Source organism: Phaseolus vulgaris, chromosome 7, assembly GCF_051622355.1.
Source record: "Phaseolus vulgaris cultivar YP4 chromosome 7, ASM5162235v1, whole genome shotgun sequence".
Taxonomy (NCBI): Eukaryota; Viridiplantae; Streptophyta; class Magnoliopsida; order Fabales; family Fabaceae; genus Phaseolus; species Phaseolus vulgaris.
In genome coordinates, this window is record NC_143504.1 from 5,235,275 (window position 1) to 5,253,476 (window position 18,202).

The 18,202-nt window shown below is 32.8% G+C and overlaps 3 protein-coding genes and 1 long non-coding RNA gene across 4 annotated transcripts; 1 reads left to right on the forward strand and 3 right to left on the reverse strand.

The window, feature by feature from the left end:
* Window positions 1-2,766: 2,766 nt before the first annotated feature.
* On the forward strand, window positions 2,767-3,189 carry LOC150025751 (uncharacterized). The gene is made up of 2 exons (XR_016522858.1): window positions 2,767-2,905; window positions 3,152-3,189. It is a non-coding gene; the product is annotated as an uncharacterized LOC150025751 (long non-coding RNA).
* Window positions 3,190-4,099: 910 nt separating this feature from the next.
* On the reverse strand, window positions 4,100-4,977 carry LOC137828944 (transcription repressor OFP16). Its single transcript, XM_068635713.2, has one exon. It carries the CDS (start codon window positions 4,870-4,872, stop codon window positions 4,330-4,332), a length of 543 nt encoding a protein of 180 aa, XP_068491814.1. The 5' UTR covers window positions 4,873-4,977; the 3' UTR covers window positions 4,100-4,329.
* Window positions 4,978-10,245: 5,268 nt separating this feature from the next.
* On the reverse strand, window positions 10,246-11,593 carry LOC137828942 (late embryogenesis abundant protein D-34). The gene is made up of 2 exons (XM_068635710.2): window positions 10,983-11,593; window positions 10,246-10,883 (listed from the first exon to the last, which is right to left on the reverse strand). The coding sequence occupies exons 1-2, from the start codon at window positions 11,472-11,474 to the stop codon at window positions 10,434-10,436; spliced, it is 942 nt and encodes a 313-aa protein (XP_068491811.2). The 5' UTR covers window positions 11,475-11,593; the 3' UTR covers window positions 10,246-10,433.
* A 1,758-nt stretch (window positions 11,594-13,351) lies between these two features.
* LOC137827839 (uncharacterized) lies at window positions 13,352-17,419 on the reverse strand. Its single transcript, XM_068634193.2, has 2 exons — window positions 16,651-17,419; window positions 13,352-13,490 (listed from the first exon to the last, which is right to left on the reverse strand). The coding sequence occupies exon 1, from the start codon at window positions 17,268-17,270 to the stop codon at window positions 16,674-16,676; it is 597 nt and encodes a 198-aa protein (XP_068490294.1). The 5' UTR covers window positions 17,271-17,419; the 3' UTR covers window positions 13,352-13,490; window positions 16,651-16,673.
* Window positions 17,420-18,202: the final 783 nt, after the last annotated feature.

The window sequence follows — 18,202 nt, forward strand, 5'->3', positions numbered from 1 at the left end:
TTGTCTTTACATTAATCAGCATATTCCTAAACTGCAATGAGAAGGATGAATAGAGTTAAGTTTAGAAGTTGTGTACCTTTTTTCATAAATAAAATTGTTTGACTTGTTAAAAAAACATTAGCTTGCATTAAATTTTATCCTAAATATGAATAAACTCATGAACCCCTTGCATTACCAAATAATTTTAAGATCCAAAAAATATAAAGCTATTATTTTATACAAATTTATATATACCATCAATAACTCGAGATTTTGTCATTTTGTATTTTAATCATATAACTTTTTACTTACTCTAACATGCTTGTCTTGTTTGAAGTGAGGTGTGTAGATAAAGGGATCCACTTGAAAGATTTTTATCTGTAGAATATTTGATTCGAATGTATGCATAATGTACCATGTTTAGGGTTTACCCTCACACTTGGACTCTATTTTTAACTTCTCCTCTATATTGCCATTCTCCATTGTTTTCAATTATAGGAGGGGTCGCACGTCAAATCCTGTCCAAACTTTAGTTTTGGTGTTTTTGTTATGTTTCATAAATAATTCATACGCTAATTTATGTAATATTTTTTTTGTCATTTTTTCTCCTTTCTCTTTCTTAATTGTAAATTTCTTTTACTAAATATAATATTTCTTATTGTATTATTTATTATCATTACATATTTATTCTCTGTTAATAGAAAAAAAAGTCAACAATCATAACACTTCACCTTATAGTTTGATATAAATTATTTAAGTTGTTTATAACTCGATATTAAGAAGTATATCTAATTCCATATTATCTACTTACTTACAATTTTCTATATTATTACTAACTTGCGGAGAATTTTCTCCATTTCTAATACTCGGTAGAATGATTTGGAGAACTCACAATACTCGTACAAACTCTAAGGCTTTGTTTGGATTAGAGGGTGTGGAGGAGTGGAAAGTTGAGGGTGTGAAGGAGTGGAAGTGTGAAGAAAGTGTGAAAAAAGTTGTGGGTGTTTGGATTGAGGTATGTTAGAGTGGATGTGTGAAGAAAGTTTATTGAAATATGTGAGTGATGTGATTGTTGTAAAGATATTTTGAATTATTTTTAATGTTGTAAATTATAAGATTACAAATTTATCCTTATGTATATAAAAAAGAAAAAAAATTGTGTATATTTTAGTTAATTAAAATAATATGTAAAATTATAATTATAAATAAAATAAAATAAATAAATATAATTAAAAATTTAAATATAATTATATTATTTTTCATTTTATTAATTTAAAATTAATTTTGTTAGTTAAATTAATGTATTTAGATAGTTTTAATATTATTTATGATTATTTAATGTATATTATTTTAAATTATGTTATTATATATTACATATTAAACAAAATCAAAATTAATAACATAAATAAATGTACTCCATGTTCAATTTCAGAGGCTTCAACAGACCGCAGGTGCATAGCAAAATGTGAAAATGTGAGGGTAAATTAGTATTTTACCTGCTGCTTACATGGACTTTCCTCCTCTCCCCCATCCATCTTCGCATTCCATAGAGGATCCCAAAATTAACCATTCCACAAATCTGCGCTTCCAATTCTTCACACATCTGCGGATGCAAACACGCTTGATTTCTAACTTCTTCGCTCTCCCACCCTTCCATCTGCGGATCCAAACACAGCCTAAAAAAAAATTAGAACTCATTCTCGATAACAACACTTATATTTTATTATTTTGAACTCATGCTTACTATTGAATAATTGATGTGTTGCGTTTCATCTTTGGTCAATAAGAGATCTAATTAAATCGAAAATCACTCTCAGAAAGATATGTTGCGTAGGGGGCTATCTTGTATCTAAACTACCCCATCAAATCGTTTACATCAGTTTCATATAATTGACCTTATGAAACACAAGTTAAGTAATTCATTGAATCCAACTTCTCAATCATCAATCCTGAATCCCAATACTAGATTCTTCTTGTACCAAAAAATGTTAAAAGAATTAATACACGTATCTGTAATCTTACAAAAACGAACCTCAAAACGGTATTTGCAACCGTAACCTCAAAACGAACCTTGTAAAGATGTAAGTAAGAGAATATATGGAAATGAAAGGGGTAAGGGTTTAAACTTGTGTACTAACATTTTGTGTCAATACCTATGGTGTGAAAGTGGATTATTTCATTCTCAGAATATGCAAGAACAGAAGCTTGTAAAAGAAATGGGTTCTTAACAAAACAGCAAAATGTACAAGATACCCCGTTCCTGTTCTCATTGGTGGGTGTTGAAAGAAGGATATAATTAAGAACGAGAATCTTACATGTTTTGGCTTTTCTAGAGCAGTCCTTATCATTACTGTTTCTAATACCGCAATTAATTAAGTGAGTGGCGGTCTTTACCATGCATATTTTATCGTTAAATATGTTTTAGTACATTAACAATGTTCTTATATTTAGTTAAATTGAGAAGCATATATGGAAGTTGGTACAGTCTCGTAGGGCTATTTTAAACCCCTCTCTACCCCCACTCTAAGTTAACATATGCCATATAAACTTGTCGTCCAAATGAACATTCGCATATAATAATAATAGTGCATACACTAAAGACAAATAGTCCGGTATATAAACTTACCTAAACCAACTACTTTTAATTCATAATTAAAATTAATTAAACTTAAAACGATAAGAGTATCCATTATTTAGCCGCAGTTGTTGAAGCTCTCTTTGGATACTCTTTGTTTGTCCCCAAGTTCCCCCTACAAGGGCCATTAAATAAATAGCAATTATTACGTAGAGTTAACCTCCAAAAAGCTTTTTACGCCCAATGCGAATTTCAGTTCTTCCACGCTTAGTAACTCTTGGCCCTGCTAAACATATATTTTCAAGATCAATTGGGGATTTGAACCTCACAGCACCCTCCTGTGGAAGCTAGGTATGAAGACTGATCATTTATATATATATACCTTAGTGTTTAACTATTTGCTAGTTACTATACTTTTAATTGGCAAAAGCAATATGAATAGAGACATAATATTTGTTTTTCAAAAGGGTGTTAAGCCACTCTGTGTGCATGGTTTTTTGTATTTTTTTTATTAGTAAAAATTGAGGGAGTTTACACCATCTACTCAACCAATTGACTTGGACCATTCACTGACAGAGAGCTTGGTGTTTAATGTAGAGAATGTGGAGTCGAACACATGTTCTACCAACTTGGGGAATTGATGAACTAAATCATTGTGTGCGTAAGTAATGGAGACATTGAAAATTGGATACTTGACAAGGGAATGAAAATGCAGCAATATTACAAAAATGAGTTTGGTACATTTGAATCACTAAACTGTTTGTTTCTTTGGCTGTTATTCACTAAGCCATTTTCGTAGCTAGTGGTAAAGAACCTTATCTGGTTCTGTTTTTTGTTGTCGCTAGTCAGGTTTACTCTCTCCCTCGTCCTTGATTGTTTTTGTACTTGATTCTGCTTTTGATAGGTGCATTATTTTCATGGCGTGAAAAAGCTGAAAAGAAGGGGGGAAAGGATGTCCTGCCACCTGCAACCTGCAACTCCTCCTCCCTCCTTTAATTAATCCCAATATTCCTTTTCATCCTTCCCACAAACACCCATATCTTATGCTCCAATTTCTCTTCATCAACGATCACCAGCATTGTCTCTACAAGCTAAAATCACATCTTGCAGATTAAGCTCAATTTTCCAAAATCATGGAGACACTCACATATACCTACATTTTACTTTTGATGAGGAAATTAATATCTGTGTAGAGGACATGTGGCTCGAGAGACAAAACAAAGCCCACCATTGTACCTTACCACATACAAGAAAGGCAAGGTGCTCGTGAGTTAGTCTGCAAAACTCCCCTGCTATTCCTGTAGTTAATTATGCCATTATAAGGACCACACACACAGCAACACCAACAACAAACACAAGGACAATAAACCAATCCTGCTTGTCACCCACTATCCCCATCACCAACGTCACACAACAAATTTTACACCACGCTTTTTCTTTCAAACCGAGAGAGAGTATAGTATAGTTTAGTTGTTTTACATAACAGGAACAGAAAGAAAGAAGCACCAGCACTATATACTCTTTAATACGTTATAAACAAACACCTTCATCCAAACACACCTTCTCCTTGCTTTCGCTAACTTTCTCTTTTTCATCATCATGATACAAACGCCGCTCTGCTACCACTTTTACCGAGACAAAGATACAAAAACTAAAGAAAAAAAGATCCCATGAAGTGGATCGCACAACCGCCAATATGTTCGTTCTGGTAAGAAGATAAAATAACTTGACACCAACCAACGTCGTGTTAATAAGTTAAATTTTTTTTCTTTTGTTTAGAGGAAGTTTCCCGAGAGGCTACGGTGGCGCCGGTGGTGGTGGTTGTGCGTCCGGCAGGGGGTGGAGGAGAGGAGTTGGAGGACAAGGTCGGTGAAGGCACGAATGATGTACTTGTGTGTGTGAGTGGGGTTGACAGCGAGGTAGCATAGGAGAAGTTCGTGGAGGTAGTCCCAGTCTTCGGTGATGTCCAAGACTTGGCGTGAACGTATCATTTCGTGCATTGAGCGGAGGAAATCCACGTAGGGGTTGAGGGAATACTTGGGGACTGTGACGCCGCCGCCGGTGTGAACGAAGGTGCGGGTGTCGGGGGACTCGACGATGGAGTTGGAGGTGCCCGGGGAGGAGAAGAAGAAGCGTTGGGAGGCGAAGACGGAGGCGAAGTCAGGCTCCGTGGAGGAGGAAGTGTCGTCGTCGGAAGAGGGGTGGGTGAAGGTGGTGGAGTTGTCGGTGGACGGTGGAGGGTGAGGGTGGTGGAGAATGGTGGGGTATTTGAGCTTGAAGAAACAGAGGTGAAGGTGTTTGGAGAACAGGCTGGGCATGTTTGCTTTGTAGAATTAGAGAGAGAGAAAAGAAGGACTAGGAAGAAAGATTTGTTTGTGTGCCTTATATAAACTTCTTCAACTGTGTTTTCCTCTGCCTCTTCACACTCACCAATCATACACACACACATGCTACAATTCATGTAAATAAATACGTTATCAATTTCTTTTCTATTTTCTTTCTACTGTTCGTAAATAAACACAAGGTGTTTAAGGATACTTCAGTTTCAGAATCTTTCTTGGTACACCACGTTTTGCCTAATACTATTTTAATACCCAGTTATGGCCATTTTTAATTTTTTTAATAAGACTGGTTATTGGACTGATTAATAGTGGTAAAACAACTTAGAATTTAATTGTTAAGAAATGAATAACTAATAATGCATGTGGTTTTTAAACTAGAACCCATATATATATTTTGGTGTTTTTGGAGTGAGTTGTCTTGAAGTAGTTAATATATTTTATTACAACCATTGAATTATTAAAATATGTTTTGATGTTGTGGACATGTTACATAGAATTGAAAAGATAGTTTGATGTTGATAGTAAGGAGGTATTATGCGTGAGAAAGTGAGGAGGAGAGACAAGAGTAAAAGTTAGAAGAGGTTTGTGTGGGAAATCTGAGGGCTAACGTTAATTTTGATAGCTTTTGGTGGTCACGGGTTTCCCTATGGTCTTTTAAGGATGTAATTCACAACTTCAATTTAGTGCCAACAATAAAATGTCTTTCTATATCTTATGTCCCTTCGATCAAGGTAAACTGCATTCACTCTCAATTTTAAATCATATCCTCATTCTTATCTACATCCTTTTTTTTAATGCATTATTGTTTCTCAATTACACACATTTTAAATAGGAATTAGATTAACAAAATTATTAAAAAAATCACAAAACTAGTATATCATTTTTTTTTCATACAAGGTAATCCCTACACTGGACTCCTACACATGGGGGGTCCCAATGTAGGACTCAGACCAATTCTTTTCCAGGATTAACTTCGATATCTTTTAAAAAAATAATATTCTCACATGTGTTTATTTCGATTATAAATTTTGTTAATGTTTGATAATATTATCTCTAAATTAGTTTCGCAAAAAAATAATTTTATTTGAACAGTACAAAGGAAACATTAAATTCCAAATTTTGCATATTATAGAAACTATTTTATTTAATTAAAAATAATATGACATCTTGCAAGTGTAGAGTATAAAGTATGTATTTTAAATGTACTGATGATGTGTGATACCAGTGTATATATATATTCTCAAGAAAGTATATATCTATTAGAGTAAAGGATGCAGGTTAACATCCTTTTTGAAAAATATTTATAAAACCAATTTGTTAGAGTTTAAATAAAATTAATTTCTTTTTAAATAATTTTAATTTCTAAATAACCAAATTATAAATAATTATTTAATTATACTTTCTTTAATATTAATTTTTATTTTGTCACTTTGATATTAAAATACTTATACTCGTTCTAACAATAAACAGATAGTTAAATATTAGTATTCATTATCTAAAAATATCCGTTAAAAGTATTAATTTAATATCTATTACAAATTTTACATGTAAATATATATAGATTTGAATATTTTTTTTCTATCCCTATATTTAGTCGTTTTAAAACTAAAAACTAATATATTTCTTTTATGTTTAATACTATTTGAAATTCAAAAATATCAAATAATAACACTCCGCAGAATTGCAGCATAATCAATGTGACATTTTTAAATTTATAAAACTATTATTATTTATGTATTTTAAAATAAATATTAAAATGAAAAATAATGATTTTAAATTTAAAAGAGAAGAGTATAAAAAAAACATTTTACAAATACTAAAACAAAAATTTACGTATTTATAACAATCAACCCCAATTATTTCAAATTTTACGTAAACTTGTTTATTTTATATCGACTAAAACACTATAAAAGAATAATTTTTATTAGTGGTTTGTTGTTTATATTAAACCGTTAGAAAAAAAAATATAATGATAGATTATTTTATGCGCAATAATTGTTTATATTATTTTAATATTTTTGCAATTAAAAATATTTCTAATCATTGTTTGTATGCTGGTGTATGCTATGTTACGTTACTGTGCTTCGCTGATATTTCCAAAAGCGTGTACAAAGAATCTTCAATATATGGTAATTTTTTCAGATTTCAAATCCTGTGAGATTTCTCCTGCTAAAATCAGAGAATAGGTCTTATTTCCTGAATTAATGTGATCTATTATTAGCTTTATTATTTTTATTAACCTAAATATATTTTAAACTATATTTAGGTTAATAAAAATAATACTTTTCAATGTTAAATGTTAGAAAAGTAAACTTATGATGATTGGACATTTTATTGTTTTCCTCACATCTAATTTTTATTTAGTGATTAAATTAAGTATTCACAAATAAAAAATAAAAAATAAAAAGGATACAAATAAAAAGAAAATACAAAAGAACGTAAAATATTATTTAAACAAGTGGGCTGTTGAAAACTGATTTAAATAACAAGTGATTAATCAAAGTTGATTCGGTTTTGTTTGTATTTCCCATGTTAAAAAAATAATTACAAATATCACTGACAGAAAATCAATTATGTTAATTTTCTCATTCTACTTCGAAATCAACCTTGACTTAAAATGTGACTATTTTACATATATTTTTGTTTGGTTTTAAACCTTGAAAAATGCTTTTATAAATTTGAATATAAAAAATGAAAAAGACAAATTATTGCTGTGAAACTAAAAATATTTTTTAACTCTTTCCATTTTAATCCAAACATACACTATTCTGTGCCACTGAACACTACTCAAAATTTAGCAGGTACATAAGTACTATCCTTTCTAGAAATAAAACAAAAACTGAAATAATGAGTAATTTTTAAAACAAAATATCAGACTAAATTTGCTCAGACCCAAACTGCAAAATTTGTTACTTCATATGGATAGCTTAGCCACAGTGCTTTGACATATGTAAATATTGAATTTAATTTGATCAATATTTTATAACATTGTTAATTATAAATTATTCTAGATTTATTCTGAAAATAACAATTCAAAAATGCAGTACCCGTCTCCAAGGTATTAAAAAATAATATATAAAATATTTACAATCCAAACAACTCAAATAATATATATATATATATATATATATATATTTTGTGTGCATGTGTATAGAATAACTCATCTCTTATTTAATTTTTTTTTATATATTTCAAGTCTAGTCTCAAAGATATATAAATACATACTGATTGTATAAGGGGTATTTATTTAATTTTTTAAATCAATAACAATATGCTTATATATTTTTTAATTTATTTAATTCTTAACGATTTGAGTGTTGAACAATTTTGTTTTGTTTGATTTTTATCAAACTTGATGATACTTTTTGAGAGTTCAAACTTGACTTTTTTTGAAATATCACACTTTTTACTTAAAAAAAAACTACACTAGCCAAGTTGGGATGTCGAAAAAAGAAAGGGAAATATTCTTTTAACCCTGAAAAATAACTTTCATTTGATAACCTATTATAATAATATAATAATATTTTAAGTTAAAAATAAATAAATATAATTAAAATATTGATATTTTAGGGTGTTAAATGTTATGTTTTTTTTACTATGTTAGGTGTTAAAGTATCATCATCCAAAAGAAAAGCATAGACAAATTTAAAACTACTTAAATCAGTGAACATGTTGCTGGAGAGAATAATCTCAAAAAGCATAAAATTTTTTTAAGACACATTAGTAAATGGTGCCACTATATGAATGAGAATAAGTGAATTTTTTCAATTTACGAAAATTGGTAAGTTTTATTATGGTGTACTATATGCCAATCAATCAAAAATTCTATCTTGATTCTACAACTTTCATTTAAAATCTTTTACATACAAATATTTAGTTTGAGTGGTGGAAACAAAACATAATTGTTAGTTGATATCTTTATAGTAAATCATGTTCACATGACATGACTTTGCTTTAAAACATAATTAATATTAAACAAAATTATGAGAATGGTTCACAACTTTCCCTATTTATTTTTCAGAATAATAATTTATTATGTCATTATTATATGCATAGATGTCTTAAATTGTTATTTAAGAAAGTATTAAACCAAATCAACATTTCAACAAGTTTATTAATTTATTTATAAAAAAAAACATTCAATTCTGTTTTGTTTCAATCTAACATAATATGTCATTGCGATATGCATAGATATCTTGAATTATCATTTAAGAATGCATTAAATCAAATCAACATTTCGACGAGTTTATTAATTTGTTAATGATTAGTATGTAAAAAAAACATTTAATTATGTTTTTCTTCGATCTACATCGTAAAAAAATTGTGTTAATATATGTTGAAACATTTATAACTAAAGTTATGCAACAGTTATAAGACTTTTTAGTACTAAAATTGTGAAGTATTCCACAACTTTAATTAAAACTAAAGTCTTACTACAAGTTAATGTTTTTTTTTGTATAAATTTTGAACAAACACTAAAGTCCTAACATTTTTTTATACAAATTTTGAATAAATACTAAAGTCTTACTATAAGTTAACGATTTTTGTGTACTTTGAATATTATCAAAATTAAAAAAATATTAATAAAAGCCATACAACTTTCAGCTTACTATTGAGTTGGAGTAATGGTTATAGTAATTTAACTCTGGAGACATTTTTTATAAGAGCATATTTAGCTTAAAATCTTATTTTGAGACTTATATTGTCTTTTTTTAGTTCATTCACATAATAAGTATATCTCATTTAATTTTGTTTCAAGATTTTAAATAAGCTATAATTATTTAGTGCAAAGATATATAGTTTTAAATATGAATATTTTTAGTATCCTGTAAATGTCAATAATTTTTATAGAAGAACTCGTTTAATTTTTCAGAACAATTCATTTTTAATGTTAACTCTCCCAAATATCTAACAGCACATGTTGTAAACAGATAGTGTATGATAAAAATCCATTTTACTCAAAAGGAAATCCATGAATAATTCTACCCTGAAAAAATATTGTTTTGGTGACGCATTTAAATTTTATAGAAGAATTATTTTTTAAAATCTCCCAAAGATCTAAAATCTTGTGATAAAAATCCATCAAAAGAATAGTTCACGAATAATTGTATACCCTTTAAAAAAACCCACGGAAAAAAAAAAACCAAAAGAAGTATGAAAAAGAAAAAAAGTATACAAAGTATTTTGAGCTTCCGAGTTCCAATTAGGTTAGAAGTGTTCATCACATGCCTCATTTCCTATTTCATTGAAGAAAAAGAAAAACTATAGTTTGACATCTACCCATGAGAACTATTTTAATAATATAATAATATCTTAGTATTTTAAATTAAAAAATAAAACAAATTGAAATAACACAAAAAAAATACATAGATATGTATTTGCTTTGTCAAAGTACCACTCCAATACTCGAAAATAAGAAATTACAAGATTGGAAGCAACAACAACATGGATAAACCCATAGCATATATAGTAGAGTCCTTAAAACTAGACAAGAAACAGGGACAAGCATACAACAACACAACACACAACTCATAACGTTACTTAACATTTTCATTGATCCTAGCAGCCGCCGCCACGGAAGCCGCTATGCCGCCAGGAGTGGCAGTCGCATCCGGGTTGTTTCTCACCTCAGCACTCGCCACCCCCTCCGCATCTTGCAGTGTCACCGCCTTGTCCGCGGCCAACTTCGCGGTGGCTCCGCTCAAAAGGTCGCTCAACTTGACCTTATCCTCATCACGGCTGCAGTCAGCATTATGAGCAGCAGCGGATTGAGCCATGGCCGCCAGCCCACCCGGTGCTACAACATTGTTTCCCGTTGCCCTCACCTCCGCCGCCTGAATCGCGGAGGCATCACTCTGATCCACCACTTTGTAACCCACAGTCTGGGCCGTGGCCTCCAACGCCTCCCCTATGGTTATTGCACTACCTCGAACCGCTCTGGCTCGTCCGGTTTGAACCGGAGTCGGTTCAGTATACTGCTGCACAACCTTCAATCACAGAAGGTATATACAACTCGTATAAATCTTATTGTCTAAAAGAGTCATCATTTGGAAAATAGCGATATTGATAAAAAGTAAAAGCAGAACCTTGCCACCGACAGCTTCGGTGATTATGCGTCTTCCAGGGACTTGAGTTTCAGATACTGTAACGCCACCGTCGCTGGCAACGTCGTTAACGTCCAGGTGACTAACAAGGCCAGCCCGTTCGTTCTGATTGGCGGCGGATTGCATGACGGAAGCTGCACCGCCGAGTTGGGTTTGTCCCAACACTCGAGTTTCTGCGCTTTGCATCATGGCAGCATCTTCCGGTGCAACGGGCTTCTTTGCAAGGTTGCCGGAGACATTAAAAACGTCGCCGTATTTGATGGGGTCTTGGCCTGGTTGAGGACGCCTTGGCTGTTCCTGACTCATCTTCTCCGTTTGGAATGTTGAAGAATTAATTTGAGTGTGTACGTTGAAATGGTTTTGCAATGAAATTGGTATAAATAAGTTGCAGTGGAGGTGGAGAGGGAGAATACGTGGCGAAACGTTACACTTGGCAGCAAGATGAGTGGTAGCATGGGAACGTGTCCTCCTCATTTCACTGCCATCTACCTTCTCTTCCCATTTTCTACAAACTTTTCTCTTTACAAACTAATTATATTTTTTAATCCTGTCACTTCTCTTCCTCTTAAACATTACATTTGATTTATTGGCGGTGGACGGTGGCAATGTAATGCTGTTTTGGTGCTCCAGAAAGTTCTATATTCTTCTTACAAATAACAAGACACCAAATATCAGTGTTATTCTCACTCACTTTTGGTGCTGGAAGATGGACAGATTATGCGTCTTCTTCACACAGTAACTAAATAAACAATTTACAGAAATAATACAGCTTCATCAAGTGTATAAAAAACAATGCTATATATCTTCAACCTTCAAATCGAAACATGTGTTATAGTTAAATGGATAACAATTTCAAGTGTGCAACTATGTGACTTGCTCTTTGAAGCATAACTGCATCATCGAATTTAAAACACTCTAAAATTTTAGTACTCATACTTTGTTAGATATATCCTTAATTAAGTGCTAGTCTGGATTTATCCCTTAGGAATCAATTTTTCTTTCCATTCTCATACTTTGTGATCTTTCTTACCACAATTACTGGAAGTGCTAGGTGGAAAAAATTAAGTTCTTATAAGATTTTTGAAATCAAAAGAGTCGCAAGAGTACTTTTTTTTAAGCAGATCTTACATTAAGAACATTCGTGGATAAATCCTAATGATTTATTTTGAATTTTAGTTTTTTCTATCTCTTCTTGTAATAAATTTTTCAATCTAGTTCTTTTAAACTTTAGTAGTGCCTCAGGAATGACTTGTAAAAATACCCTACACTATAGTAGGCTTACGAGTTGAAATTATAAAAGACGCATCATAATTTAAGTAATCTGGGACATTACGCGGGTCATGGGCTTGATAGGGCGTAAATGTTGGGCTTGATCTTTCCTGTTTTGGGCTCAGTCGATCCAGAGACTTGAGAGATTGGTCAAGATGGTCAGTCGGATTCCTAGCAGGACCCGAACGGTACAGGTTTCATTTTAAAATAATCCAATAAAGGTTTGAGGCTGCTTCTTCCTGCACCTTCATACCTTCTTCTGCCACTCCCATAAAATTTTCTTATTCCAAAAATACCCTTTTCAATAATTTGGAAGTTTTTTTTAGATTTAAAATTAGCTTTCAGATTTATGTAATCCGGAAGTCTTTGTGATTAGCTTCTGGATTACATAATTTGAAAGTCTTTTTTATACATAAGATTAGAGATTATGTAATCCAGAAGTTTTTTTTTTTCAGATGTGTTATTAGCTCCCGGATTACATAATCTGGAAGTCTTTTCTAAATATAAAAGTGACTTCCGAATTATGTAATCCAGAATTTATCTGGATTACATAATCCATAGACTTATTATTTCAAATTCAAGGGGTGAAAAAAAAAGAATAAAATGGTATTTTCATATTTAGTATGGGATTAGCTCAAAAAGGTGTAGGAAGAAAGAGTCAAGGTTTGATAGTTGATGTAGTTCATGTCTTCAAGAAAACAATTCACAAATTTTATACAAGTCACATTTTACCTTTTGGATTTGGAGTAATGGTGGTGACTTCAAAGCCCTTTATCTCTACTTAATGAACTAGTTGGATTGAATATATTTTAAGAACACCTTGTTAAAATTAATAGTTTTTTTATCAATTGTTCATTTAAATCATAATAAATTTTGAAACACATCATAAGATATCATTCAAAATATGCAATTTTCACCTATATCATAACAATAAACACTGTATCTTTATATAAAAACAACAAACAGTTAATCCTAATTAAAGCAAAACATTTATATAAAAATAAATAGTTTGTTTTTTGTTTTTGAGAAGTAGTTTTGTTTCTTAGTTCCTTTAAAATGTTAATAATTGAGGGAGACAAAAATAGTAAATAAGAAGAACAGTAACATCAAATAAAAGTAATCCTCTTCTTTATCTCCGCACGCACACATTCTGCATTTATTCTTCTCTTCTGCTCACACAGTTCATCAATTCCTCGCAGCATCTCAATCTTCCCACATTTTCTGCACAAAGGGGAAATAAATCTTATTAACAATAAAAATAAAAAGGGAATCACGTCTTTCCAATCAGCCAAACGCGATCGTCCCGGCCGCAAATTGAAATTAGGATTAGGGTTTTCATCGTCTGCGTCCAAAGAAGAAAGGGGGAAGTAGGAAGGAGGACGCGAACAACCGTTCCTTTATGATACAAAAGGTGTCTCAGATCATCATCGTCATCATCGCGGTATTAATCTTGGTGGCGCAATCCTCTGCGGCGTTCCACAGTAGCAAAAACAGCATCATGAAGGTCCACCCTGTTCCATGAAAACGCAACATCTCAATCCAATTCGGCGTCGACGGGGGAACCCCATCTCGGAGGCGCAGGCGCTGTTGGTGATCGCTGGCTGCGAGAAGCTCCGGCGACTCCCGCACGTGTCCAGCTGCGTCCTGGAGCTCCCGTTCCGCTCTGACGCCGACATGGTGGTGGAGGAGGACCCCGACTGCTGCCACTTCGTGGTAGAGACGGAGGGTATCAGCGACGTGAGGGCGCACACGATCGAAATACACCCCGACGTGACAAAGATCGTGGTGAGGGACGGCGGTTCGGTGGAGCGGCTCGAGTATAAGAATTTAGGGGAATTTAGGGTTCCGCTCGACCGAGGATAAAATTTTAGGATTTAGGCTTCCCGTAATAAAATAACTTGAGTTGGAACAAAATAATTAATCATTCAATTGAGATACCAATTAATATATAAACCATTGAAAGAAAGTGTTTTCTCAATTCTCTAAATTAGAAATATTTTGAAGAGAAATAAACTAAAACATGTCAGGTATAAAATAATTTGAAATTAATGTTAAAAAAATTAGGCCACTGCGATTTAATTCCTGCATTTAAAAAAGGTATATGATATTTCTAAGATTTATAAAATGTATAGAATAACTATTCCATTTTTCCTTAAAAGAATATTCCATTATTTTCTATTAAATGTTACAGTCTTTTTAGATAAATACCTTTTAGGAAAGAAAATGAGAACAATAAGGAATTTTTATAAATTAAAATATAGTTTATACACAAATTAAAACTAAAATTTAAAAAATATATATGAACAAAGTTTTACAGATATATAAACTAAATAATTTAACCGATAGAAAGAAGTATATTTTAGTAAAAGGGATGAGATTGAAATGAAAGTATACAAAGAATTGGGATACTTTGTTCAAATGTCAAAAAAAATTCAAAAGATTTGAAAAGATGGTCTTTCTCATCTCACATTGATAAACTGAACACACTAATCCATTAACATATACGAAGCCGAAGCCAATCCAACGACATGCACAAAATTGCAGCTATATCCTTATAACACGTGTATTTTACAAATCTGTACCTATTCCCAAATAATATGTCTCTAATGCCATGACTCTATTTTAAATAAAAACATGTCACAAGGGTATGAACCACAAGCAAAGTTATCCTTTGAAATTTACACAAGACACATTAGAACAAAGGCAAACAGATAAAGAAGCATGGTTGTAAGTCCAACACCACCACCACCAAAAATTATCAGATAATTCATGTCTAAAAAATGAGTATGACTCCTTATAAAACTAATAAAAATGTAACAGAAAGCATTTGAAATTTTGAAGTGTCCAACATCGAACAGTTATCCTTTAAAAGTGTCGCATATTTCTTAGCAACCTTAACTTATTGACCAAGGAAACATACTATCAATTAGAAGAATCATTTTAGTTGAACAAGTGGAAAACCAAAGAGGTCATTAGAAGAATATTTCGAAAAGGATTCAACGCCACACACTTGCAACATCAATAAAATAGAGGTCACTAAACAAATACCCCTACCCAAGTCTTTCATCAAATTATTACAATTCATAAATCCACTGTACATTATAATGAGATCCCTTCCATGAGAAAAAAAAAATAAGAAAAGAAAAGTCCTGCCAAACATCCTATACTCATGTGACTGGCAAAGTATGAAATTTTAAGAGTTGTTAGCATTTTATCATATGACTTGAGTGCAATGAAAAGAATATAAAGAAGCATATCACCCCCATCAAACAACCTCATTAAACACTTCCAGTCCAAAGGACCAAAATAAAAATAAACTAATAGTGGAATATCATACAAGTAGCTAGAAAAAGTTGAAAACTTATTACATTCTTTCCAACTGTTCAGTTCTCTTAATACAAAAGTACCTAACAAAACCTTCGACCAGTCCATCTCCTCTTTAGCATTCTGTCAATTTCTGCTAGTCTCTTCCCTTCCGGATTCTGTCTTTTCTCATTTTCTTCTTAAGTAAAATATCCATGAACTCTCTCTTCCTCCTACTTAAAAATCACCCTCTATTTCTCTCAACCACTTGTCACATCAACCACGCTTTTCTTTTACACACCCCCACATAAAAAAACTGAAAGTTCCAGAATCCAGATCCCTTTACTAAGGTTCAAATCCTTTTTATGTCAATAAACTGTTTAATATGCAATTAGTTGAACAACCAAATTTGCCATTAAGAAAAACAAAATAATCTCCTCCCTCGTCTTCTTTCTGTGTTTCCCCCTCCCTTTCAAGGTGACAGTGTAAGGTAACCTTAAAATATTAATTTTCAAAATTATGCTAAAATTGTGTAAAAGTTAACTTAGTTTCCTAAAATGATTGGGTTGAAATTAATCCAATCCCTTAATCAAATAAAGCAACACCAAAAATATCCTTTGTACATAAGCCTCGTGATTAAGAGACTAAATTGATGTCAGTTTTTCTCTTATTGTGAGAACTAATGTCACTCTCCATCTTTCACTCATCATTCACGATCCAAACTCATTAAGACAATCGTTCAAAACTAAAACAAAATATTCCTACCTAAAATGTTCCCCACCACAAGCAAAAAAAAAAATATAATACAACAGCCACATACAAGATTAAACAATCTCATGAACAGAGTTATCTGAGCAAATAAAAGAACACACGAACAGAGTTACACCTATTTACGAAAATTGCCATTGCCATGAATAAACCATTGTCCAGATAGAACATTTTTGTTCCTGATTCAACAATAGCAACAATAAAATTCAACAGAGAAACTAGTTCCAACAACAACCTGAAATCTAACCAACATACTAATATGGCCACGTTTGGAGGGCAACATGAAGTTAACAAAAGAATCATTCATTACCTCACCCACTCATTCCTTCATCATCACTGTACAAGCACAAGTCTACCACCACCCATAACCCTATCACCATCCCCGTCTTCCTCTCCGTGCCCCTTCGGCACCGTCACGATGAGCTCGCCGTCTACGAACACCGCGCTCGCGAGCTCCGGCCGCGTCGATTCTGGTAAACGGAACCTCCACATATCCAGTTCGAGCTGGTCGAGCGAGAGCTCCACCGAACCGCCGTCCCTCACCACGATCTTCGTCACGCCGGGGTGGATTTCGATCGTGTGCGCCCTCACGTCGCCGATACCCTCCGTCTCCGCCACGAAGCGGAAGCAGTCGGGGTCCTCCTCCACCACCACGTCGGCGTCGGAGCGGAACGGGAGCTCCAGGACGCAGCTGAACACGTGCGGGAGTCGCCGGAGCTTCTTGCTGCCAGCGATCCCCAACAGCGCCTGCGCCTCCGACATGGGATTCCCCCCGTCGACGCCGAATTGGATTGAGATGTTGCGTTTTCGCGGAACAGGGTGGACCTTCATGATGCTGTTTTTGCTACTGTGGAACGCCGCAGAGGATTGCAACACCAAGATTAATACCGCGATGATGACGATGATGATCAGAGACACCTTTTGTATCATAAAGGAACGGTTGTTCGCGTCCTCCTTCCCACTTCCCCCTTTCTTTTTCGGGCGAAGACGATGAAAACCCTAACCCTAATTTCAATTTGCGGCCGGGACGATCGCGTTTGGCGGATTGGAAAGACGTGATTCCCTTTTTATTTTTATTGTTATTAAGATTTATTTTCCCTTTGTGGAGAAAATGTTGGGAGATTGAGATGCTGCGACGAATTGATGAAATGTGTGAGCAGAAGAGAAGAATAGATGCGGAATATGTGCGTGCGGAGATAAAGAAGAGGATTACTTTTATTTGATGTTACTGTGTTGCCCTTCACCTTCTTTTTATTTACTATTTTTGTCTCCCCTCAATTATTAACAATTATTAACATTTTAAAGGAACTAAGAAACAAAACTACTTCTAAAAACAAACTATTTATTTTTATATAAATGTTTTGCTTTAATTAGGAATAAGTGTTAGTTGTTTTTATATAAAGATACAGTGTTTATTGCTATGTTATAGGTGAAAATTGCATATTTTGAATGATATCTTATAATGTGTTTCAATATTTATTATGATTTAAATGAACAAGTGATAAAAACTATTAATTTTAACAAGTTGTGCTTAAAATATATTCAGTCCAACTAGTTCATTTAGTAGAGATAAAGAGCTTTGAAGTCACCACCATTACTCCAAATCCAAAAGGTAAAATGTGACTTGTATAAAATTTGTGAATTGTTTTCTTGAAAACATGAACTACATCAAATATCAAACCTAATGTTCTTGGACTATTTCAAAATGAAAACCAAATCATGAAGACAACATAAGAAATTGAGGCAACATAATAATATATAAGGGATCTAACCATTCCCTCTTCCTTCTATATATCCTCTAAAATAGGATCATGAAGCTACAAGGGTGTTTTGTTGCTAGAATGAATTCTCTTTACCACATT

Excerpts from the sequence above, each read along its gene's own strand:
- LOC137827839 (XM_068634193.2), bottom strand. The coding sequence starts at position 17,270 with ATGATACAAAAGGTGTCTCTGATCATCATCGTCATCATCGCGGTATTA.
- LOC137828942 (XM_068635710.2), bottom strand. The coding sequence starts at position 11,474 with ATGAGGAGGACACGTTCCCATGCTACCACTCATCTTGCTGCCAAGTGT. Across the intron at positions 10,884-10,982 it reads CCGAAGCTGTCGGTGGCAAG|GTTGTGCAGCAGTATACTGA; the intron begins GTTCTGCTTTTA and ends CTGTGATTGAAG.
- LOC137828944 (XM_068635713.2), bottom strand. The coding sequence starts at position 4,872 with ATGCCCAGCCTGTTCTCCAAACACCTTCACCTCTGTTTCTTCAAGCTC.